This window comes from Capsella rubella, unplaced genomic scaffold (genome assembly GCF_000375325.1).
Source record: "Capsella rubella cultivar Monte Gargano unplaced genomic scaffold, Caprub1_0 scaffold_7, whole genome shotgun sequence".
Classification (NCBI taxonomy): domain Eukaryota; kingdom Viridiplantae; phylum Streptophyta; class Magnoliopsida; order Brassicales; family Brassicaceae; genus Capsella; species Capsella rubella.
The window spans coordinates 16,488,097-16,515,131 of NW_006238917.1; the positions used below are offsets into that span (position 1 = coordinate 16,488,097).

The following is a 27,035-nucleotide window of genomic DNA, read 5'->3' on the forward strand; positions in this document are numbered from 1 at the left end:
ACCGTTGGCTTGTTTTGTTTTGAGTTTTGTTTTGGTTGTATCTCTTTTGTATTTTCATTTTTGGTGTAATGATTATGACATTAGAGATTAATAAGATGAGTATTTCTTGGATTTGACTTGTTGTTTCATGTGTAAGAAAAATATGTGCGAGTTTCTAAAAATAGAAAGTGTCGGGTTTGACGGTTCTATTTTTGGAAAGTCTCGGGGTGGTGGTTAGTATAGCATTGCGATGCTATAAGTGGACCACGGGAGGTATATCTGATCGAGAGATATGCTCGGAGGCGTTTAGACTTATTTGCTCGGATATGATGTGATGGCCTCGGATGACGATTTGAGTGCACGCTTGAGGGTGACGACCCGAGAGCGAGCGTGAGACTTCCCGGATACCGTAGCTAGAAGGCGGGTGGCCTAATAGTGAGCCGGTATGAGTTGAGGGTTGCGACCTGAGAGCGGGGAGAGTGGTGAGACTTCCTGGATACCGTAGTATAAGGCAGAGGCCTGAGGACGAGCCGGTATGATTCATGGATTGCGACCTGTGGACGGGGGAAGTGGGTGAGTATGAGCAAATAGGGTCTAGAACGTGAGTATATTGATTAGATAGGGGCCTCGGAGAGGTCAGTGGTGTACTGACGGACATGTTGAAGGATTCGAGGACGAATCCATGTTAGTGGGGGAGAATTGTAACGCCCGTGTTCTGAAAATTAATAGGAGACTTGAATGGGTATAAGAATTAGGGTGGAGTCGGTTTAATTCCGGTTGATTTCCTAAACTGGTCGATTTGTTTAACTGAACCAAAGGAGGTTTAATTAAAGTCGGTTTAATTAAAGTCGGTTTAGGTAAATTCTGGTTTAATCAGAATAAAACCAAAAACCCTAGTTTTATAAAGAACGCTTCTTCTCTATTTTCTTTTGTGGCTGTTGTTTCTGAGAGTTGAGTTGAGAAAAGGAGAAGGAGAAGTTTACTTGTGAAAAGGAGAGTGTTAGCTTTGCTTTGGTGTTTAAGGCAAGAGAAGCAGATTCGTCACGTCCTGGTAGAATAGAGTTACACGTATCAAATCTTATCGAAAGGTAATGAATTTTGGTAGGTTTGTTCTTAAGGCGTGTACGTTGATTCTCCTTTTTACAGAAGTGAATTCGGATTAATACTCGGTGAGTTATATGCAGTTTGGTGAGACGCGTTTTCTCTGTTGCGAACTGGGATCAGCGGAGTTTGTAAGTGCGATCGTGGTTTCATCGTTTCTCCGATCGGCACCAAATTTTGGGGGGGCTTCGTGACGTCTGGATCTTGCTTTTCACCGTAGGGATTAAGAAGTTAACGGTTATTTTATGTTCTAGGGGTTCGTTTCTGCGGCTGTAGTTTTTTCGCTGTTTCTGTCCTTTTGGTTCTTAGAGATTTGTGTTGTGTGGTTTGTTGTAGGGCGTTTTTTGGCTGTTGCAGTCACGAAGAGAGTATTTCCTGGTTGTTTTTGTAATTCAAATCACCTTGTTAAGGTGAGTGCGTGACCATGAGCTTATCTAAGCGATTGGGATTGAGTGACTTGTTGTGTGATGATTTGTAGGTGAACTGGATGTGTTATTGGATGTTTAGCTTGCTGGATGGTTTATTTTTGTTATATATGTGGGTGTTATCTCATTGCTTGTGTGTATAGCTCGTAGATGGGAGGATCGCCCTCACTAAGTATTTATGAAATACTTATGCATCTCTTTCTTTGATGCAGGTAAAAGCAAAGTGTGATCCGTGGAATCATGGCGAGGAGAGGAGGATGATCTAGGCACTCATTGGTGTTTTAGATTATTGTTGGATTTGTTAGGGTGTTAGAATGGAATTTAGAAACATGTTAGGATGATCATGTTTTGGAATAATGTTTGGTTGAACTTGTTGGTTTACTTTAATGAGATTGCTTGGTTTAATTGATTTAAATTATTATGGCCGGTTTAGCTGGTTCGAATTAATTGGGTTAATCCGGTTGCATGTTTAAAAGAAAAAAAAGGGATGGGTTCTTTCAATGTTTAACTGCAAAGAACACTATAATAAACGATATTAATGTTTACTGTAAGGAATCTATACTATTAAAAGGGGAGCATTTTTTGTGAGTGTAGCCAAACACAATTAAAAAAAATATATATCATTTTTTATGCAATGCCAAATCTATAGCCAAACACACCTATAAACATTTAATGTCCGATTTTTAAAAAATAAAACGAATTATTTTTGCTAACTACCTTATTTTGCTAACTACCTTAAATAATATCACAATAATTACATTTGATCCTATATTTCTAAATATTACTGAATACATTCATTTCCACCTAATTAATAACGATTCAATATTACTCACCATAAATAATTTCTAATAAATTTTATATATATTTATTTTTTTGAATGAATATATATATATATATATATATATATATATATATATATGTATATATTTGTTTCCTCTTTCTAAAGTCTAAATTTCCATATTCTTATTGTTATATTAATTAAAAAATTATCATTTATAGAAAACAAAGACTAAAATAATTAGTATCTATATTAACATTTATAAAAAAAAATTAACTCTACAAAATCTCGGAAAAAGATTATATATTAATTAACAACATATTCATAATTCGAACCAATTTTAACAACCCCGTTACAATCTCTATTTAATTAAAAATTCCTAAAAAATATCCCATTAAATTTGAGAATATTCTGATTTTGTATCAACTTGCTCACCAACATATTATACCATAATCTATACTATAAAAACAGAAGGACAAGCTGTGTCCAAACAGACCCAATTGTTTTAAAAAAATGTCATGAAATTAAAACATGTTGTCAAACAGAATAAAAGACATCAATTTTTTTTTAAAAAATAAATAATAAAAAATAGAAACTATCTATATTTATGGATCATACTAATTTTGTTGCCAAAAAAGTGGACAATTAAATTCGAAAATCTCCATATATAACACATTAAATTTTTGAGATATTTTTTAAACAATAATTTAATATTTAATAAAATCTAATTTATAGTATTTTTATTTGGTTTAATGATTTTATTCAAGTGTTTATATTATTTGTATTTTGTATAACTCTTGTGATATGATATATATTTATTTTGCGTTACAAAATCATCATATATATTTTTTTGTTTTAAATTGATATTTTAGGAAAAATAAAAATAAAAATAAATACGTTATATATTTTACAATAGCATAAAATATGGAGCAATATTCAACAAAATTGATAGTATCTTACAAAAATTTAAAAATGATAAAGTCTTAAATAAATAATTAAAATGCTTTAGTAAAAAAATCATTAAAAAATCAATAATAATTTTGTTTTTTCAAAAATCAATCTAATAAATATTTTGTATCACATACAATCTCTTATTTTCACATTAAAAATCTTCATACTGAAAATGTTTTTCGAAAATATAGCAAAAAAGATATTTATATATTTCCTTGAAATAAAATAAAAACCCAAAATAACATGTGACCAAAACTAAAATCGTCAAATAAACATTCCTTATTATTAACATCAATTTAATAATATATTAACTCCCCAATCTTGATGGATATTAACTAATATGGAATTAGCATTTAATAGTTTTAAGAAAGTTTAGGAAATCATATCACGTGATTATTATATTTTCCATATAATATAACATTGCCAATCTACAAAAAGAATTAAACAGTTAATGTATGTTACAAATAAATAAATAAAATCAAATAATTATGATTAAAATGGAATAAAATAGTTATTTCAATTTCCAAAAAAAGAAATGGGTAATACAAAAAAAAATTATATAACTATTTCTCATCAAAAACAAGACGATATAAAAAATATGGAAACTTAAATTCAATTTCAACTTTCAAATATCAGATGACGGGTATGATACATGAGTATGAAATTAAATAGCAAAAGTAAGTTTCAAATTACTTAATAATTTCAAATATCATGACAAGAAATAATGTATACAGAAAGAGAACGGGTAATTTAATTAGTTAATAACAAGCTATATAATATTGTTTTAAAAAAGAAATGTAAATGATTTCATTTATATTAAAAATATACAATCATATCTTAGAGATAAAATACGGATACAAAAAGGGAACGGGTAATTCTAAAAATAAATTATCTAAACTATTTCTTATAAAAAAAGGACGATATAAAAAATTTGGAAACTTAAATTCAAATTCAAATTTCAAATATCAAGTGACGGGTATGATACAAAAATATGAAATTTAAATAGCAAAAATTAAGTTTTAAATTACTTAAATATTTAAAATATCGGGACAAGAATTAACGGATACGAAAAGAGAACGAGTAATTTAATTAGTTAACTATGGGCTATATAATGTTTTCTAAACATATGTAAATGATGTCATTTATAAAAAAAATGTATGATCTTATCTTAGAGAGAAAGAACGGGAACAAAAAGGGAATAGGTAATTAAAAAAAAAATTATCTAAACTATTTCTCATCAAAAACAAGCCGATATAAAAATTTGTATTAGTTAAATTAAATTTTAACTTTCAAATATCAAATGACGGGTATGATACAGAAATATGAAATTTTTTAATAGCAAAAGTAAGTTTCAAATTACTTAATAATTTCAAATATCGGGACAAAAAATAACGGATACAAAAAGAGAACGGGTAATTTAGAAAATAAAAATTATTATCTTAACTAATTCTAATAATATACAAAAGGGAATTATGGGTAACGGCAAGCTGAAGACATAATATTTATTCATGTGGGTGGACCAAAATATTTCAATTTGTTGTAGGGCATGCATAGTGAACGCGTTTGACTCTCCTAATTTTTAATGTTTTAAAAGTTTTAATGTTTTCCATTGGTTTATGTGATGTGATAGTTCATAACTTTAATTAATTTCTAACTTATCACTCATTCGGTTTACACTTGATCCAGGTCTCTTATCATGTCGATCCAAATATTTTAAAACTTTATGATAAACTTAATTTTTGCAACCAACCCCGCACGTACGTGCGGGTCCATCCCTATTACTATATTAAAAGGGGAGATTTTTTGTGAGTGTAGCCAAACACAATTAAAAAAATATATATCATTTTTATGCAATGTCAAATCTATAGCCAAACACACCTATAAACTTTAATGTCCCATTTTTAAAATATAAAACGAATTATTTTTGCTAACTACCTTATTTTGCTAACTACCTTAAATAATATCACAATAATTACATTTGATCCTATATTTCTAAATATTATTGAATACATTCATTTCCACCTAATTAATAACGATTCAATATTACTCACCATAACTAATTTCTAATAAATTTTATATATATTTTTTTTTGAATGAATATATATGTATATATTTGTTTCCTCTTTCTAAAGTCTACCTATTCTTACTATTATATTAATTAAAAAATTATCATTTATAGAAAACAAAGACTAAAATAATTAGTATATATATTTACATTTATAAAAAAGAAATTAACTCTACAAAATCTCGGAAAAAGATTATATATTAATTAACAACATAGTCATAATTTGAACCAATTTTAACAACCCCGTTACAATCTCTATTTAATGAAAAAGTCCTAAAAAATATCCCATTAAATTTGAGAATATTCTGATTTTGTATCAACTTGCTCACCAACATATTATATCCTAACAACTACTATAAATACCAACTAAACTCAACAAGAAACTCACCGCTCCAATCAAAGAAATCGACTAACATAGTACAAAGCATATATAATTTATTTTCTTTCACAGATTGCCCAAATAGATGGTTATAAAATTAAACATTTGCTTTAATTTGAATTGATATCAATTCTGTTGTTAACTTGCATATGTATTCTCTCTCCAAAAAATTCTATTGACTAAGAAAGCAATCAAGAAGAAGCCATTGGACAACACTTCTAAGCCACATGTCATTTGGTTTCTAACTCATTGGTTTCAAAGGTTTTTAAAACTATCAAAATATTTGTTTTCTAAGAAAAACCTCAATATATTTTTATATTGCTTTAAATTTGCAACGTATTAATCTATGCTTAAACCTTATGAATAATGAAAATCTACTTATAGATTCATAGTAACAAAAAATAAAATGTAAATATGTCGATTAGAAATGTTAAAAAACTTAAAAAAAATATGATTTGTCCATACGTCGAGAAGATGTGTTGCAAATAATTTGTTGTGAATCTCCAAATTCATTTTTGTTATGCGGAAGAAGTACAACATAAATCAGTAATTAGAGTCATTGTTAAATCTGCTATAACCAGTGTTTCCACGCCCGGACCGGACCCACCGGTCCGACCGGTTAACCCGCGACCCGGACATTTCTCCGGTTTGGGTTTATTGCTAAAATCCAGCAATCTCAAAACCGCAAAAACCCAAGAAAACCCGCTATTAACCCGCGACCCGGTTGGTTCAACCAGTTCACCGGATCTCGGGTCAAAAAATTAAATTATGATTTTGAAAATAATTATAAGTAAAATCTAAGATTTTAATTATTTTAAAACTCTTTTTAACCTTCTCAATCAACACACAATACATTATTTTCGTAGTTGATCATAACTTTTTTTTTTCTCTTTTTTTTTTTTTTTGAGAATTCATGGTTATCTGATGTTAAATATATATTGCTAGTTGTTCATGTTTTGATTTGTGATGTTTTATTAGTGTGTTTTGTTTTTTATACTTTTTCTAGATTTAAAATTTTAGTCTCTTTATTATTATTGTTATTAGACTTTATATTTTGTTAAATATGTTATGATCTTTTATACTTTTATATTCATAAAAGTATAAATATATAAATAAATTTTAATTAATTAACCCGTGGTCGAACCCGGTCAACCCGATGACCCGGTGACCCGGAAGCTAGTCCGGTTCACCATCCCGGGTCGGGTTTAAAAACATTGGCTATAGCAAAATCTTTAAATTGCAAATTATAAGGTTAAAAATATATTTGGTGGTTGAATCTTATTTTCTATCTTAAAGCTTGATAACAAGCTTCTAATTATGCTCAGATTCAAACAGGCTGAATTATGAGAAAGGGTTACTTTAAATCTGATACAGGTCAACAGAATCGTTGTAGTTGATCAATATACATATTCAGACGCTTTTCAAGTTATATCATTTGGAAGCTTAACTGAAATTATCAAAACTACACAAAAAAAAGCGTACGTGCGGGATTGTATTATGTGCATGTTGTATAGAATAGTAATCCAATATGCCATGAACTTCAAAATACCCATAGCTCAAAACAAACTAATAGAATCAAATGATTTTTTTTTTTGTCATTATAGAATCAAATGATTACGAAAAAGAATAAGCTTACTAATTGCAAAGATCCACAAGTAGTCTGAATGACCATTTTTTTAAATAGGTTACTCGCCTGAATTTCAAATTTATAGGTTTTTATTTTTTTCTCCATATGAAATTGATCTGACAAGGGAGGAATAGAGACTGCTGTCAAAAAAAAAATGGGGGAGAGATAGAGACGGTGACCTTGGGGGGAAGAAAAACGAAAAACTAAGTTTAGTATACACGACTACACGTTATTGGCCCTATATGCTTCTTAATGAGTTTTAGAAATTAGAAGAAAAAAAACCCAATACATTGTAGGTTTACAGGTAATTCTAAGATCCAACAAATGAAAAACAAAGTGACTGCAAATATCAGGAAATAAAATGTAGCATCATCAACTTTTATGTACTTTTAATAACAAATTTATAACTGAATATTAAAAACTAATTTCTCAGTAGTCTTGTATAACTTAGTTTCAAATTTTATATATACTTACATAAAGAACTTTTGACATATTCGACGATGTAAAATTACTCTATTTTTCCTATACCTGTCTAAAACAAAATTTCATATTTATCAAGTAAAATTAACAAACTTTTCAATTAACGGGAAATGCGCCCGGAAAACTACATTCGACATCTACTTAGAAAACGATAAGAAACTAAACATAAAACAACAAATAAATTACATGAATAATTTTTTTTTTAAAAAAAAATAATAATCTCGCGGTACACCACGTGTTAAAATCTAGAAAAAAAAACCTTATTGTCATATATTTTTTCGTTACCGACACAACATAAACATCATCTTTTCATTTTAGAGACTTCGGAAAAAAAAAAAAGTCAGGGTACACGTTATTGTTCAAACTTCAAACCCGTTAATAATCGGGTTAAGGTGTGTGATTATTAGGAGGCCTTGGCATAACATATATATCCGAAAATCCTATTTGAATATGGGTTTAGAACGTGTATTTTAATTTTTTTTGGATATTTTAAAATATACTTCAAGATTTTTTTGGGAATTAGATGTTTTGCATATATAATATGTATTAATTTAATAAAATAAACATTTAAACGAAGAAGATGGATTTCTGTCTAAACCTCTTACCAAGTCTCTTATAACAAATAATGGCAAACGATTATTTAAATGGAAACGGTTGTGGGACCAAAAAATTATGTCAATAGATGGGACAGAACAAGACGGGAAGAGACGGGACATATATACCCGTTCCAGCATATAAGTAAAATAACTCAAACTAAAACCGAATCCAAATACGATTGTAACACCCCTAATCAAACTGTGATAAATGTTTTGATTAGCTTATAAAATATACATGTAACTATCACTTATCATTTTTATACAAATTATTTTAAACTTCTTACAAATATAACCCCGCACGTACGTGCGAGTCCAAATCTAGTTAATTATAATAAAAAAGCATCAGCCGGCAATATTATTAGAATAAAAGGATTGGTATCGTTTAAGAAGGTGTTCATAAAATGTAACCTCAAAGACGAGACTTTAAACAAAAGATTCACACAGGCCATGTGCCATCCATATATGTAGTATTCTTATTCAAATTAGTACCGGTGCCAATCTTCTTCGTCTTCCCAACCTCCTCTAGACAGTTAGTCGTTCCCACTCCTCATCCTCCCAGTACTGGTCTTCTTCTTCTTCTTCTTCTTCTTCTTCAATGCTCCTCTTCTTCAATGTTATATAGCATCAATCAATGTCAGTGAATCAACCAAAATCAACATTACTACCTATTGTTTCTGAGAAATCAGATTCTTTCTTTCCCCAAGATTTGATATTCACACATTCGTTAAGAAAGTTGGTTCCAGTTTCACCAAAAATTCTTTCAAGTGTTGAAACTTACACTTGATTTCTTATTAGAGCATTCTGTAAGATTAGCCAACTTCTTGCTTATAGGCCTAGAGACCATGCTCAGTTCCTGTTTGACAGACCAAATGAAAACAAATTAGTTAATCATTGTGCTTATAAGCAAAACATAATACATAATAAACAGAGGGATTCTTACACAGAGTGCGTGATATTCACTCTTGAGATGTGAGGTAAAATCTTCAAAGCTTTTGCCTTGGAAGCTCCCGTCTCCTTCAGTAAGTGGGCAAGAGTTTTTGCACATTGAGCAAAGCCAAGCAGTTTCACAGCACTGCTTCTGTCTTCTTGTCTCCCCTGAAGACATACCATCTGAGGACAAAACTAAATTAGTTTCAGAAACAACACGTCTTGCTGGTTGTTCCAACATAAAGAGAGAGAAAGGGGGAGGAGACAGAGAGGAAAAACACCTTTCAGTAAGCTTTCCCAGAGCAAATCTCTAGGAAGGACAGCAAAGCACACTTCTTGAGGACATGCCAGAAGAGTGGTATGCCCCAAACGTTGCAATAAGGAAAATTTAGAACATATAGAGGCAGTGTGTGAAACAGCTCCGGAAATAAACATCAAAGTAGCGGGAGTTGGATTGGCATACGCCCATGATGACAAATCCATTAAAATGTATCTGAAATCTGTTTCAGTAAAGAAAAGCAACTAAATAGCAAACAAAAATACAGCCAATTGAATCTAAACCCAAGTTATATTTTAACAAAATATAGAAACTGATTAAAATATGACCATTAATAACGTTTTTCAGAAGGATTCCAGAGGAAGAAATCGCGTGAAGAACACCTGGCATTTGTTTTAAGGTGTAGTTAAGGTAACCAATGGCAGTGATGGTGAGAGGACCAGTATGGCCTGCCTTTTTCAAGGCTAATTCTATCGATTGAGCGACCATAGAAGCATCATAACCATCGGGAACCGGACAGCTGTTGATGTCCCACCACACCATCGTTTTTGGCTCCTGCTTCGCCTGATCGACCATCTCGTTCGTCTTTGTTGAATCTATTGTCTGCATACAAAAATCAATAAAACGCCATATTGAGATAAAAGTCGCCTTTTACATTTATAAACGGAAAGTATAACTGATTCAATCACCGACCTCGTTTACTATCGAATCTGGAATGCCAGAGAGAACAAAGGGGCAAAGATGGATGGAGCGACGTAAGAGGGCAACCTATACAAGTTGACCGGTTCTAGTGGCTGCTTTATATGAGCTGACATTCGTGGCCCATTGTTAACGGGCCGACATTTTTTACTTTATTCTTGGTATAATATGAATTTACAGTATATTTAATTTATATATCACTAGATTAGTGCTAGACTGCTTTTTTTTATCTCATAAATTGTTTTATTAATATCACACATCATACAAGGCTTGAACTACAAGCCCACAACATTAAGATTTACAGGAAAAAGAAAAGTTTCACTTGAACCCAGCTAAGCAGCATACGAGAAGAAAACTAATATTTGTCATGCGTCCACCGAACCACGTGTTAATAAACTGGATATAACCAAAACACATGTCGATGAGTTATCACAGTTCAAGCAAAGATTCCGGTGAAAGAATCTACTCCGAACAGGATTCTTAAGTTTTTTTCACCGAAAACTAGTGAATCAAAGCTTCAAATAGAGAGCTAACAGCTTAAGACACTGTTAATATGCTACCAGAAACATTTTCTTTTCTTCAATTTAATTCGCATTTTGTGGATTCATTTATTCAATTCTCAAAAACTCAAAAGAAACAAGTCGGAAATCAAGCATTTTAGCGATAAAACAACTATCTCCAACGTATCACTATTGAAATTTATTGAAGAAGTAAAAAACAAACATCAGATAAATTCTGTCGAGAATCCAATCTACGGCTGTAATAACACGAGAGCTAACTAACGCCGCTTGAATAAGCCGTACGCTGCTACACAAAAGTCGACCACCACCACTGAGAAAGTCGGAGATGTCGAACAAGAAGCCCGACTAAATCGGGACAGTGAAAACCAGAAAAAACTCCGCACGGCGAAAACACATCAAAAAGTCTTCTCCCTCTCTCAAAGGTTTTTTAGTGCTAGACTGCTAGTCCGTTTGTTCAAAATAAAATTAAAATAAAAAGTTATTTTTTCGACAAATTAAATATATTAATATCAATAATTATTTACAAGATACAAAAACAAATTCTAAAACACCATTATACGCAAATACAAAAAATTAATACAATTTCGAGAAAAGAGTGGAAGTGACTATGCTTACAGACTACATATATAATATGTTAAATTCTTTTTTATATATTATTTATTGGCTATCAGCATAGAACTTTTCTTTTTCTTTTTCCTGTAATTCATGAAATTATGCTCGATATTTATTTGTTTATCTATACTATTAAAAGGGGAGCATTTTTAATAGGTGTACCCAAACAGAATTAAAAAAAAAACTACATTTTATGTAATCCTAAACTTATAACCAAACAGAATTAATAACAGTAGAATAAATTATTTTTAAAAAAATAATCCAGGTTCCCATAAAAAAGGAAACAACATAATATCCAGAAAATAAATTGATAACAAACATTCCTTATGATGCAACTTTAGGAATCCATATAATCTCTTATTTAATCATTTAGGAAATCCTTTAAAATTATTAAAATTATATAAAAGAAAATGTTAACAAGATTTAGGTCACTCACAATTAGTGTTAATCATAACTAATATATATATATATATATATATAAACTAAATACTTTTTAACATTTAAAAAATCTTATTAAATTATAAAAAAATTGTAAAGGAAATTGAAAACAAAATCTATTTGCTTTAATTTTTTTTTTTTACAAATTTTATTTGCTTTAATTTTTGTAATTGAGCCATTTAATTAATAAAATTCCCCAGCAAAAAAAAAGAAATCATAAAAAAATCTAATATTCGTAACTAATATAACAAAACAATAAAACAAACTTAATACCCTTTACCACGCTTTAAAATAGGTAACACCGTAACATGATTTTGTGATTATATAAAAAATCGATTTAATACCATAGATATTAATCATTAAGTTCAAAATCTCAAATCCGAATCATTTCCAAAACTAATATTATGAAAATAATTCAAACCAGATTTTCAGCAGCTTTAATTTCAGATGTGTATATACAAAAAAAATTAAAAACAAACAACATAAAGAAATCATAATAAATTCAGATTCTTTATTTTCTTTTGTTCTATTCATTTTGTTTGTTCTACTAAACGGAAAAGATAAATTCAATAATACATATAATTAGTACATAGTCCATACTATAACTACTAGACTAGATGGAGACATTAAAACTGAGGAAACAAAAAGGTGGATATTTGGATAGTTAAATTCAATTTTAATTTTTAAATATTAGATAACTGGTATGATACAGTAATATTTGAATAGTTAAATTCAATTTTAATTTTTAAATATTAGATAACTGGTATGATACAGTAAGTTGAGATTTAAAAAGCTTAATTTAATTTTAACTTTATTTGTTATTGCAAATATTGGCACATGAAATAACAAGTACGGAAAGGAAACAAGTAATTTAGAAAAAATTAAAACCATTATCTAAACTATTCTAATAAAATACGGAGTAACGAGAATTTTGGGTAATGTGAATTCAAGCAGGGTAGATGTGGAACTACTATTTATTAGTATAGACTACAAGGAATAACGAGTACGAAGGGAGAACAGTAATTCGGAAAATAAAAATTTTATCTAAACTTTTCCTAATAAAATTGGAGGCAAAAATTTATGGTAATGCAAATTCAAGAAAGACATATGCAGACATACCATTAATGTAGATTATGTTGAATGGATCTTTTGGGGGTTAAAATTATTTTAATCTGTTGCAAAGCATGCATAGCAGACGGGTTTAACCCGCCTGACAAATATATTTGGGCCATCCTGGCCGAGAAGTTTTAAAGTTTTTTCTTTGTTTTTATCTGGTTTGATAGTTTACGGCTTTAATAGAAATTTAGCTGATTACTAATCTGGTTCACACTCAATCCGGGTCCGCTATGATCAAATGTTGATCCGAAATTTATTGTGAAGCGATAATTATTTCAAATATTCACAAATTTGATAAAAGCAAACCAATATATGTTTATGTTATAAATATCCAACCAAATAAAAATATCTTCAAATAAGTCTTGATTATTGACCTATTTCCTATTTGTTGGAATAAAATATACGATCTCAAATCTGTAAATTATATCTAAAAGTTTAAAACCATGGTTTTGAGATGAAAAAACATGAGATATCTAGGAAGGGACAAGACGAGATGGGGTTCATGTCCCGAAATAAACAAACCACTTTTATTTTACTAATTTTTAATGTAGTTATCGTTAGTGATAAAAAAAAATATTGAACATGTACAAGCTCGGATTAAGAATTTTAATAACATTTCTAATAATTACGTTTATAAACATAACACTGCATGTACGTAATATACTGCAAACATGAAAGTAAACTTAATTTTTGAAATCAATCTCGCACATATGTGCGGGTCTGAATCTAGTTTTCCTTAAAACACTCACACATGGTATATACACGTCGTACATAATGATGTTAAAATGAGTAGTCATATCCATTTAATAAATAAGTCATTTCTATAAAGTTAGACCTATTTAGATATATTTATCTTAAATTACTAAGTAATATCTCGCGCATATGCATGGGTTATTGTATAATAAGATAAAATAATTAATTTAGATTTATTTACTAATTATAAAACAGAATAAATTAAATAAATTTCAACGTCAATAATAACTTTCACATTTTTACATAATTTAATTTCTTTTTATATTTATATGTATATTATTTGCGAAATGCTTTATCCGGTTTATTGGCCTCATAAAGCTTCTCAGCCTGGAAAAAACGATTTGACCCTTACTTTTTTTAAATATTTTGACAAAATTAACACTTAAAAATGGGCAGTAGTGTCAAATTACACAGTTAGATCGTCGGATCCTCAAAACGGGTTAAAATTAATTGAGCTTTAAGATTGGGCCTACATCATTCAGTGTGTCAGACCAATTTTAATATGATAAAGATGAATAAAAGTCAAAAGACAAGTTGTAATTTAAAGCGTGTTCGCCCTAAGTTTTTTCTCTCAGGCACGAAGCCCAAGGCGCCTCTCCTTCAACAGAATGCGTTTCTTCTTCCAGCGATGCTCCTCCGACAAGATTCTTTCTTGATATGTGTTTGCTGCTAAGGTGATATCTCTTTCTCGTGGATCTATATTCCGGTGACGTATCCGTTTCCCGGCGAGTTTTTTCCCGAGAGATGAGTCCCTTGGTTCTGTCGATTTCGAGCAACTCTCGTCTCTTACCGATGTCTTCGGTCGCCTTCCTCCTCCTGAGGCCCCCTCGTGCACCACCGTCGGAGCCTCCTTCTCCACCTACTCCACCGGAACCACCAGATCCACCGGACCCTCAGATCTGCTTCTTCCTTAGTGAAGCTCTTGCCCAACTGTTGTCTTCCTCTTCCTTTAAAGTGTGGGATTCTCTTGTCCTCCATCTCTCCTCTATCATATGTGATTCTCTATCGCCAGCGAGGATCTCTCCCCTTCCAACAAAGTTCCCCTTTTTCGTTAGATTGATGCTTCCCAATGAGTCTTCCTTTGCAACCTGGTTTGAAGAACTTGGTACTCTAGTTTGTACAACCTCTTTAACCACTGTTGACGCCGTCATCGTACCTCCTCCGATGTTCCCCCAGGTATGCTCTTGCTCTTCGTCCTCTTCACCTTCTATGATGGGAATGTTTTGGATGTTTGTTGAGTTTGTAGCTCTGGTCTTATGGGATTCGGATGTAGCTTATGCGGATTCGATGAGCTTAGATACTCTTGTGTCGACTTTAGTGCTCTCTTCCAGCACCCTTATCGCTTTAATGCGATCATTTACCGCAATATGCGGATTCTATCTCAATCTCGATGTAGCCTTGTTGAAACTTGTCTCGTGGCAGCTTGGACAAAGTTCTTTGAGTATTGACAACCAGCCAGCTCACCTGGTTCTTAGGGGTTTTTATAGCCCTCATCTCTCCTTTATGGAGTTTATTATTCTCCCAAATTCTTCACTTGTGTGTAGTGATAATGTTACAGGGAGCATTGTGGTCAAGATTGTTCTGCTTGAAGTAGAAGCGGGGATTGTTGTTCAAGACTGTTCTCGTTCAGCTTTTGCTGACTATTTGACATTAGTGTCTTTGGAGGCTTTGTTTCCTCCTTCTAGTGGTTTCAGCAAGGACTCCCAAGCTAGAGACGTTTGCTTTGTTGAATGCTCTTGGTTTGATGCTTCTTTGGTTGAACTCGTGAGTTCACCATTATCCCAAAGTCTCATTTTGAGCATTGTTGTTGCTAGCTTTCCCTTTTGCTCGACCTCTATGTTAGGCGATGCTTTGGTTTATTCAGCTCTTTGTAGCTTTGTTGTACTCTCTCTTAGTAGAGTTTAAACTATTTTTTCATTTTATGATATGATAAGTTTGTCCAAAAAAAAAAAAAAAAAAAAAAAAAAAAATGAATAAAAGACAAATCCTAAATTTGTCCACAGCCTTAATATTTTTATATTGCACAGTTCTAGATTTAACCCCGTGATACACCACGTGTCTAATATTTTATGCGTATCTTTTTATATAAAATTTTAACCATTATAGTTTATATATACGTATGGGGATAAAATTTGCCCCGTGATACACTACATGATTATTTTTGTTATTTACTTATATATATATATAATATGATCTCCCTAGGATTGAACTCCGGTGAAGGCTGAAGATGGGTGATGTGCGACGTGATCTGGTTGATGATGATGGACGATGGCTTTGAGTGATGATGTGTGAAGATCGAATGATGAAAACAATGGTTTGATGGAGAAAGATTTTAGGTGGTTGTATGGATTGGATCAAGTGAAGAGTTTCTGAATCACAAAGTGTATAGAAACCCGGAAATCTAGAACGCATTCAAGAATTCAAATTGAGAGAAAAAGTGTGACAATACTTGTTCATACAACTTCTTCGCTAAAAGAGAAAAGAGGCGTAGCTTTAGGTTTTAAAGACCCTAGGGCTCGACACTCAAAACAACAAGAAGTTCAAATCCAAAACAACAAGACGTTTTAAGGAAATAATAAAAACAGCAAGATGTCCCGACGTCCTGTAGTAATACAGAAATCGGCTGAACTAGTACAGAAGCTTGACGACCTGTAGTAGTACAGAAGTACATTATTCCCCTTTGGTAATGATTTCTAGATAACTCGACGTAGTGATCCATTTGCCTCATTAAAAACCATGCTGAGAAAACCCATTGGGACAAAACTCAGCTATGGGAAAAAGAGTACAAACTTCTCACCTAAGTTACCTAGTCCTCATCACCGGGTGAAGTCTTCAGGTTAGATATGTTGAAGACTTGGATCCTTGGTAGGTTGAATGACCCGTCAGCTATGAGTGCGTGTGCTTCCTTGGCCATCTCCTTAGCTCTTGAACGAGTGATCCTTCCCACCATCTCCGGTTTCTCTGTAACCTCTTGCTCCGTGCTAGCCACGATCATATCAATATATATATAATTTTTATGATTTTGTATTATAAATAGAAACATAAGATTGATAGCTATATCTTACTATGAGGATGGATAATTTATAAATGAATAGTCGTAATAAACATTAATTAAGACTACTCACAATTGAAAACTCTGTTGATTGCTCCTTCGATAATCCAGAAGTTGAAAGTAGAGCATGTTAAGTTTCTTTGTTTTTGTTTTTGTGAAAATATGGTCGAATTTGGTGATCATAGGTGATATGAATGAATAGTACTTATAGTGTTTAGGTGAGATGGTAGGGTTTTTCATTTAGATTTCGCAAAAATCTGGATGAGCAAGTTTAGGAGATTTTGTAGATCATTTTAAAATATATTTTTTTGTAAATTATACTGGGAATATTTTTGTAATATTCTCTATTTTCTGAGAAGATCTTCAGATTGTTTATTTGTCCGATTAATATTGGAAAATGTAAACATCTTACCTAATTTATAGGAAACAATCTAAATTAATTTTCAATAATCATGTTATGTTAGCATTAAATCGATATAACTTTTAAATATTTGGTTTGGTGGAGATCCGAGTGAAGATCTTGTAAATATGGAGTTAATATCTTCTCTTAATTATAGCAATTAAATTCGGATGTTTATACTAAAAAAGAAAAGATCCATCATTTGCAATTGGGTCAGAAATTGAAATCATAAACCGACCCGATAATTAAAGTTACATTAGTAATCTTAATGAATTTTTATAAAATGATTAGTAGTAAGGGTAATTAATGGAAATCTATTTTTTGAAAGGATGGCAAAAAAAATTGTACTTCAAAAATGTTATAATAGATAAAATGATTAGTAGTAAGGGTAATTAATGAAAATCGATTTTTTGAAAGGATGGCAAAAAAAATTGTACTTCAAAAAAAATGTTATAATAGATTGCGCAGCCCTCACGATTTTAGTTTCTAGCAATGAATATATATAGTTTTGTATACCTATCTAATATGTTCTTCTATTGACTTTTAGGATTTTCAGAAACATTGGGTGTAGGAGATGTAAGCTCATCGAATATGTTTTATCAGCTCAACCCGTGGACGAACGGCCGGTGAAAAAAAACGAGAGAAGGGTCCGAGAGAAGAAGATTGCATCTAACGGCGAAACTGGGCAGACAGTAATCCCAAATTCTATATCTATATCCTCTTCTCTTTCTCTCTCTGTTATTCTCCTCCTTCAATCCCTTCTTCTCGACTCATCTTCTCTTAGGGGCTTGCTTAAATCCCTCCCAAGACATAGTGAGAATTGAGAAGCCTCAACCATGGCTGCGAGAAATTTGGAGAAGATGGCTTCAATGGATGCTCAACTCAGGATTCTTGCTCCTGGGAAGGTCTCTGAAGACGACGACAAGCTTGTGACCATTGAGGTTTACTCTCACAGTTGTGCTTAGTGTGGATTCGTGGCTGCTTCCAGTGTGAGAAGATGATTGGTTGGTTCGAGGTTTCGCTTGATTTGAAGGCGGTGGAGACAAAGACGTGTTTAGCATATACCAGCTGGGTGTATTTGGGCACCAAGTAGAAGAAGAAGAGAATAAGAAGTTGATAGACTCAATGTGCCTCTAGCCTTTATGAAGAAGAAGATGAGGACCAGTGGTCGTAAGGCAAGGAAGTGGGAGAAGTTCCTAATGAAGAAGAAGATTACAGAAAGTGGCTAAGTGTGGGAAAGCTTCAGTTGGAAGTAGAGTCTTTAGTATCTTATCTAAATAAAGAGTATGAACAATGTGATGTCGTTTTGGTGAGTTAGTAGAGTCTGTATTTAAGTGGACTGCCCGATTAGGGTTCTCTTTATGCAATGAATAATCAATAATCTTTCTCTTATCTTATCTATCTCTCCGCCATTAACGGCGCATTTCACACTTACACAACAAAACTCGATTCGATAGGCTCGTGGGTCTATCATTGGTGCTTTCATTGAGAGAAGTCATGGGATCTAAACCAAACACGACTGTGACCCCAGCGGCTTCCGCCGTCACACCGGAGCCACGCACGGCTTCGCCAGAGCTCGAGACACCCTCCTAAGAAACTGATTCGGAACCGACGATTGATAAACGCTCCAACGGCTATGCGAACACTCGGACTAGGGTTGATCGAGTTGGCCTTCGCTCTCTCTCGACAAAACCACGAACAAGAAGGAACTTGATGGAACAAGATAGCTTAGGGGAAGTATGGGAATTCGATCAGCCAAGTAACAAGCTCACACGGATTGATTCAAGGGGAAACCACTCAAGAATACTCGTGTAAGGGCTCTCAACTCGCAAACGGCGCAAGAGAAGAAAATGCAACTTTATTGATCTATGTTAAAAACGTGACTACAAAGCTGCGAATGGGACTTTATTAATAGTCCTTCAGCCATGACCTTCGAGGGTCGAGATTCAATCTCAAATGAACTAACGGTTACAAAATAAAGTAAAGAAAAACAACCAAAAAGGAAACTTGTGTCATTCGCACAAGTGAACCCTCTCCACAAATCGGAGGTTTAGATTCGACTCTCTAGGACTTAGACTCAATGAAATAAAACGAAAATGTTCGGTTGATAGGCCCTGCAAAACACTTAAGAGAAAATAGAAACAATGAAAACCGAACTTACCTTATTCGAAGGAATGAGAGGCCACGTAGTTGTCTCTGGTTCTCCTTCTTCTTCTTCACCTTGGTTCTTGTTTTCTCGGCATTCCTTAACTTCGTACGAGCCCATACGGCCTTGCTCCCCATTCTCGGTGTTACGGGCCTCGGACGTGCCGTTACGGAGGTAGTAGTGCTCCTCTCGATCATCTCCCAATCCATCTCCGTCGTGGGCATTTCGGCTTCGATCGTTGTCTCCAGAAACATCACTTATCGAGTGATTATCGAAGCCCAAGTTGTTTGGATCAACTTGGTTCGTGACTTCGCTCCGTACAAGCTTTCCGGCGTCCGGGGGTGGTACTTGTCGAGCTTCTTCATGTTATGCGGGTTGTTTCTCCAAACGCTCTCGATCAAAGCTTTTAAAGTCAGCACTTTGTTGATGAATCTCGAATCCCTTGGTGTTTGGTGGTGGGCCGTCCGGGTCGATCGTTCGGGCGTTCATGTCGTCGATACCGGGTGACGATGCTCGATCGACTCGTGTTTCTAGGGGGTTTCCTGCAAAACCGGCTCGATCGTTAGTCCTAAAATATGGACTTGGTCGATGAAACTTACCTCGGTTGGTCTGTTCTCCATCGTTGGGTCGATGGAACTCGTTGAGGCTTTCACTCGCATCCGGGGGTCGTGGGTCGGCCGATAGAATATCCATTTGGCCGGTTGCGTTGATCAGGGCCTCAACTCCTTCATTGAACGTTTCTCTTAGCTTCCTCGTACGTGAACGGGTCATTGGTCCAGCTATGACCGTCGGGATTGTTGGTGTCGGGTCACTCGTTACCGGTTCGTGGCCATCCGTCGAGCACTCGTCGATGTCCGGTTCTATGTCCTCATCAACGATGGGTGAGAGAGTGGGAAAACTCGAAAAGGAAATGCTTTACCTTCGACAGGGAATGGACCTTCTTCTCCGAGGTCAGATCTATGGTCCTGCTCGTGAAGGTCGAGATTCGACGCTAGCGTGTTTCACCAGTCCAACCTCCGGCGTGCACTTCCAAACTCCGGTGAGTCCTTCCGTCGCACCAGAGAGTAACCAGCGAGAGTCTAGTTTTCCACCACCGGCGCCGCCGCGTTCTGTGGAACCACACTACCCGATGGAACCACAATACCCACCTAGGTCCAGTGAGCAGCGTTTTCCCTCTCCGTCACTCGATCACTACTCCTACTCATATCCACACACCTTCCAGTCCAGACCCTTGGAGATTCCCACTTTCGATGGTCACAATCCTGATGATTGGTTGTTTAGAGTGGAGAAGTGTTTTGAAGCTAACCGTACTCATGACGCAGAGAAGATCGATCGTGTGCTGCCTTACCTCACCGGAGTAGCGATCAGTTGGTGGCGTTACACGTACGGTCGAGTCAGAATCTCTACTTGGCCAGAGTTTAAAGAGCGTTGTATCACTCGGTTCAGAGCAAAGCGAGAAGCACACCGGTTGATCACCTCATCAGTGTTACCCAGCAAGGCAGTGTAGCTGAGTACCGAGACAGATTTGAGGAGCTTGCAGTTGAACTACCTCACGTATCTCTTGATGTATTGGAATCGGCCTTCTTAAAAGGATTAAGGAAGAACTTAAGAGATCAAGTTGTGAGGTGTCGACCCACCAACTTGGATGAGATTGTGGAAGTAGCGAGTGTCATTGAAGCTCAGGAGAAGGATACCACTGGTTCTCCGGTTCGACAATTCACACGCCAGACCCAGTTTTCGAGTAGCTTGAGCAACAGGCACAATGAACCATCTAACTTCAAGAAACCTTTTGACATGGGCAACGAGATGAGGAGACCTCAAAGAGGAGAAACAAAGAATTCAAATCCTTGTCGTAATTGCGGTGAAAAGTGGTTCCACGGCCACAAATGTAGGCACACACGGTTTAAACAATTGGAAGTAGATGAGGCCGATGAGGAAGAGGAGGAACCTATCGAGCAGGAACGAGAAGTTGAGGAGGAACCAAGAGAAAAGGAAGAGCTGGTTACACTCACTTTGGATTCTAAGTCTGGTTTAACAAATGAGAAATCAATGCAAATGAGGGGAAAAATAAAAGGGAAAGAGGTGAAGGTGCTTATTGACTCTGGCGCTACAAGTAGTTTCGTTGATGAAAGACTAGTGCAAGAAATGGAGTGGCCTATTATTGCTCAGCGTAAGTTTAGTGTGCAAGTCGGTGGAGGAAATATTTTGCGTGGCAGAGGAGTGTGTGCTGGGCTGAAGTTGGAAACTCAAGGAGTGGAAATTATCCAGGACTTCTTGGTTTTTGATTTGGGATCAGTTGATGTTGTTTTGGGTTATCCTTGGCTTGCCTCTTTGGGAGAAACTAAAACGAATTGGGGTCTGCAAGGGATCAGTTGGAAGATAGACAATCATTGGGTGACTGTGGCTGGAGATCCGACTATAAGCAAATCTCAGGTATCTCTTAACTCTATGGAAAGATTGTTCCAGCACACTGATGTGGTGTATTGTTTGGAATTGGCTGCCCTTTTTGAAGATAAGTCAGAGAAGAAAGATAAGATTGAGGATGCTGAAATTTATGGGTTATTGAGTCAGTTCCAGAAGGTCTTCTCTACACCTCAAAACCTCCCTCCTCCGAGAAACCGAGAACACGCCATTACTCTTCAAGAAGGTGCGGGGCCGGTGAATCTTAGACCTTACAGGTATTCCTTTGTACAAAAGAATGAGATTGAGAAGTTGGTGCAGGAAATGCTGGAAGCTCAGATCATCCAGCCGAGTGTCAGTCCTTACTCCAGCCCCGTTTTGCTAGTAAAGAAAAAGGACGGAGGATGGCGTTTTTGCGTTGACTACCGTGCTCTGAATAAGGCTACCATTCCAGACCGATATCCTATTCCAGTGATCGAAGAGTTGTTAGATGAGATTCACGGGGCCACGATATTCTCCAAATTGGACTTAAGATCAGGATACCATCAGATTCGGATGAAGGGTTGTGATGTGGAGAAAACAGCCTTCAAGACTCATCAAGGACATTATGAGTTCTTAGTTATGCCTTTTGGCTTAACTAATGCTCCTTCAACTTTCCAAAGTGTGATGAATGATCTCTTTAGGCCTCACCTCCGCAAGTTTGTCTTGGTATTTTTTGATGACATATTGATCTACAGTACTAACAGGAAAAGCCACTTGGAGCATTTGGAAATCGTCTTAAACTTGATGCAACATCACCAGTTCTATGCGAATGCTAAAAAGTGTTCTTTTGGGGAGACTGAAATTTCTTATTTGGGCCACAAGATTTCCAGTGATGGAGTTGCAGCAGATCCAGAAAAAATAGCAGCCATGATAAAGTGGCCTGAGCCCAGATCTGTGACGGAACTGCGGGGTTTCTTGGGTTTGACAGGCTACTACCGACGGTTTGTAAAGAATTACGGGCAAACAGCAAGACCTCTTACTGATTTGCTGAAGAAGAACTCTTTTAAGTGGAGCAGTGAAGCGAGTGAAGCTTTTCAGGCCTTGAAGAAAGCAGTCACAAGCCTTCCAGTTCTTGTACTTCCAGATTTCCACCATGAGTTCACCATAGAAACTGATGCTTCTGGAGTGGGTATAGGAGCAGTGTTATCACAGAACAAGAGGCCCATTGCCTTTATCAGTCAAGCTTTTTCATCTCAAGGGCGAATTAAATCTGTTTATGAGAGAGAGTTACTGGCTATAGTAAAAGCAGTGACAAAATGGAAGCACTACTTAACCGGGAAAGAGTTTGTCATCAAAACTGATCAGAGAAGTCTCAGGCATCTGCTTGAACAGAAGGCCATCTCAACCATACAACAAAGATGGGCTGCAAAGTTGCTTGGATTATCTTATCGAATTGAATACAAACCCGGGGTGGAGAACAGGGTAGCGGATGCTTTGTCGAGGAGACCGCAAGAGGAAGGATTCTGTCAGCTTGTGTTAACAGCTCCCTTGTCTTTGAGTTTGTCGGATCTGTTGGATGAAGTCAGAAAAGATACAGAATTAGGGCCATTATACAAGGGCTTAGAAGCAGGGCTGAAAGTTGAGTCTGAGTTCTACATTGAAAAGGGGATGATGTACCGAAAAGGGTGCTTAGTAATTCCAAAAGAGTCTCCCTTCATTCCAAAGTTACTTGAGCAGTTTCATACTAGTGTGATAGGTGGTCATGAAGGTGCTTTGAAAACATTCAAGCGGTTAACACATGAAGTTTACTGGAAAGGTATGAGAAAGGATGTGGTGAATTTCATTAAAGGGTGTCAAATTTGCCAAGAAAACAAGTATGCTACTTTGTCTCCGGCAGGTTTACTCTCTCCTCTACCTATCCCTAAACAGATTTGGACAGATATTAGTCTTGATTTTGTGGAAGGATTACCAAAATCCAGAGGCTATAACTCCATCTTGGTAGTGGTGGATAGGCTCAGTAAATACAACCACTTTATTCCTCTCAAGCACCCGTTTACAGCAAAGACGGTTGTAGAAGCTTTCATTCGGGAAGTGGTTAAGTTACACGGATTTCCGGAGAGCATTGTTTCAGACAGAGATCGCATCTTTTTGAGTAACTTCTGGTCACAACTGTTTAAACTGCAGGGTACTTCTCTGGCCAAGAGCACAGCTTATCACCCACAGACTGACGGCCAAACTGAGGTGGTAAACCGCTACTTGGAAACATATCTTCGGTGTTTCTCTAGTCGTAGACCCTCTACTTGGATTCAATGGTTGCCTTGGGCAGAGTACTGGTACAACTCCTCTTACCACAGCTCTATCAAGACTTCACCATTCTTTGCGGTCTATGGCAGGAACCCACCTCGCGTGCTCAGGTATGGTGACACTCCATCTCCTAATGCTAATGTTGATGAACTGCTGCGGGACAGAGACAGTATTCTGGTTGAATTGAGAGAGAATCTGGAAGTAGCGCAGGAGAAAATGCAACGGGCTGCAAATAAACACCGTCGTGATGTTGAGTATAAGGTGGGAGAATGGGTGTATTTGAAGCTTCGACCTTACAGGCAACAATCTGTGGTTTGCAGGAAGAATGAAAAGCTGTCTCAGCGCTATTTTGGTCCTTATCATATTACAGAAAAAGGGTAGCTTATAAGCTGCAGTTACCAAGTCACAGCAACATACATCCGGTTTTTCATGTCTCACAGCTGAAGATGGCAGTACCTCCCTCTTACACACCTCAGGAGTTACCAAGGATATTAACCCAAACCTTGGAATGGGCGACTGAACCAGAAAAGCTCCTGGATATCCGCAGAGGTGATAACGGTCAAGGAACTGAGGTGTTAGTTCAGTGGATGGGATTACCGGCTTTAGAATCAACGTGGGAGCCCCTAACTACTTTGGTTCAACAATATCCAGCCTTTGACCTTGAGGACAAGGTCAGTCTACTGCGAGGGAGTATTGATAGACTCAATGTGCCTCTAGCCTTTATGAAGAAGAAGATGAGGACCAATGGTCGTAAGGCAAGGAAGTGGGAGAAGTTCCTAATGAAGAAGAAGATTACAAAAAGTGGCTAAGTGTGGGAAAGCTTCAGTTGGAAGTAGAGTCTTTAGTATCTTATCTAAATAAAGAGTATGAACAATGTGATGTCGTTTTGGTGAGTTAGTAGAGTATGTATTTAAGTGGACTGCCCGATTAGGGTTCTCTTTATGCAATGAATAATCAATAATCTTTCTCTTATCTTATCTATCTCTCCGCCATTAACGGCGCATTTCACACTTACACAACAAAACTCGATTCGATAGGCTCGTGGGTCTATCAGAAGTCCGGGTCGGATCTGGAGCTCCCCGTAAGCATACGGGTTGATTTCGACCTGAGGTTTGTGTTTCAGTTCGACGGCGAGCCTGAGTGTAGCCTCAAGGTTGTTCAAGTCCAAGCAAACACAAAACAAGCTGTTTTTACTTGCAAGTTCGGATACAGAAAGTCCGGTGACCGGAATTTTAGTAGCAGGTATGTAAATTATTTAACTTTATACCTATCTTTCTTCTCATTAGAAACAGAGCTTTTGCTTTACTTAGGTTTGGAAACAAAGCTTTAACTATTTACTTAGGTTTAGAAGCCAAACATATAAGCTTGCAGTATTGCCTTGGATTTATGCACATATTAAGTATATATCCTATTGACTATTGTGATGATTCTATATGGGTTGGTGTTTGAATTTTGTAGTTTATCGTCATTGAAAAGTGAAAGGAACATTTTTTAAAATAGTTGTTGTTAGTTTGGTAGATATAAACTTGGATATATTTTATGCTCCGATAAGCTTATGTTAGTCTTTTGAGCATTTTTCACCTTTTGTTTAGCAGCACATCAGTCATTCGATGAGGTTGGGATGGTACCTATGTACGCTTGGTTTTTTGGATATGTTGTTTCTTTGACGTCGCGACGGTTCAAAAGAGTTGACTACTGATTCCGATAACCCCTTTGAGAGTATGGTAAACACTCGATCTTTGGTTTTGGATTAGTGAAGTTTAGGTTTTTGTATTGATTTGGGGTTAATTTGATTTATGGTGGTGATGGTTGTGTAGTTGGAGATTTTGAATATGAACGCTGGGGTTTTCTAGGATGATCCTTATTTGCAGCTGCTGAGAATAGGAACACATGAAGCTGCAATTGGATGCTTACCCGGTACTGGAATATTCCATCCCCTTTTATTATTGTCTCTCTTTTTTGTAACATCACTATATATCCTTGCTCTCTTTTGAGTATTGCTCTCTTTTTCATTAATGCGTGTATGTAGTTAAACAGAATAGACAACCTTTTTATATATCTTATCCTATTCTCTTGACTCATCATCCTCTTCTTTGAAAGGAAGATAGGTTTTGTTTTCAATTCCTGACAACCCAAGTTCTGACCTCTGTAAACATTTATATATATATATTTATATAAATATGTCAAGGAAGCTTATGAGGACTTCAAGCATGTTCTTCTTGCACTCATCTATGATAAAAATGACCAAACCTCTTCAGTAGCAATCAAGGTATTCCACCTTTCTGCAGTTTTATCTTCTTTTCTTAGGATATTATCTAATCTTGCGGGCACATGATGTCCTATGATTATTAAAAAACTGCTGCTTATACATCATGCAGAATTTGTATTTTGAATTAAAAGGAATGCGCTTTTTGTTGTACAGTGGGCAGAGAAAAGAAGGTATAAAATGGCTGGACTGATCTCATATGTTCTGAGAACTTCTTACAAGCATATGTTTCAGGCGGTGATTGTCGGTCCTCCTTCTGCTTTGAACAACCTCGGTCCTCACAACTGGTATTGTCAATTCACCTTTGTTTTCCTCTTGATAATATTGGGATTGGGATGTGGGAACTCTCTCTTGTGTGAAGAGCTGTATAAAGGTGGGATTGTGGGTATTACCTGCATTAATTTAGCTTCTCTTGCGGTAGCAAGATGCAGAATTGGTTGCTATCAAAAGCTTACAAAGGTATAGTGTATTGATTATATCCCATAGGCATAGGCATAAATGTAACCAAGTACTACTGTATTCTTTATGAAATTGACAGCTTCATAATTAGTCTCTGCTGCTTTGTTTTGCTCTTTGAAAGTCTAAAATCATTGGATCTTACTTTCGACGTGTTTATTACCTGAGCTAACACTTTGGTATATTTGGAAATAAAGTGGTGCAAGCTGGGATGCTAGATCTCCCAATTAACAGCGAGTCTTTTGACGTGGTTATTGGGAAAGGAACCATGGTAAAACCTGTTACTGAGCTCAAATTTTCTTCTT

The 27,035-nt window shown here is 35.5% G+C and overlaps 2 protein-coding genes across 3 annotated transcripts; one reads left to right on the top strand and one right to left on the bottom strand.

Annotated features, from left to right (window-relative positions):
- Positions 1-8,707: 8,707 nt before the first annotated feature.
- LOC17880509 lies at positions 8,708-10,343 on the bottom strand. Its single transcript, XM_023778069.1, has 6 exons — positions 10,279-10,343; positions 9,915-10,188; positions 9,590-9,808; positions 9,322-9,491; positions 9,160-9,234; positions 8,708-8,987 (listed from the first exon to the last, which is right to left on the bottom strand). The coding sequence occupies exons 2-6, from the start codon at positions 10,159-10,161 to the stop codon at positions 8,904-8,906; spliced, it is 795 nt and encodes a 264-aa protein (XP_023633837.1). The 5' UTR covers positions 10,162-10,188; positions 10,279-10,343; the 3' UTR covers positions 8,708-8,903.
- Positions 10,344-14,373: 4,030 nt separating this feature from the next.
- Positions 14,374-15,651, top strand: LOC17880170. Of its 2 annotated transcripts, XM_023778067.1 has the most exons (2): positions 14,374-14,900; positions 15,283-15,404. In XM_023778067.1, exons 1-2 carry the CDS (start codon positions 14,469-14,471, stop codon positions 15,316-15,318), a joined length of 468 nt encoding a protein of 155 aa, XP_023633835.1. In that variant the 5' UTR covers positions 14,374-14,468; the 3' UTR covers positions 15,319-15,404. The 2 variants fall into 2 exon arrangements, with proteins under 2 accessions (XP_023633835.1, XP_006283907.1); XM_006283845.2 differs by having other exon boundaries at positions 14,374-15,651.
- The last annotated feature ends 11,384 nt before the right edge of the window (positions 15,652-27,035 follow it).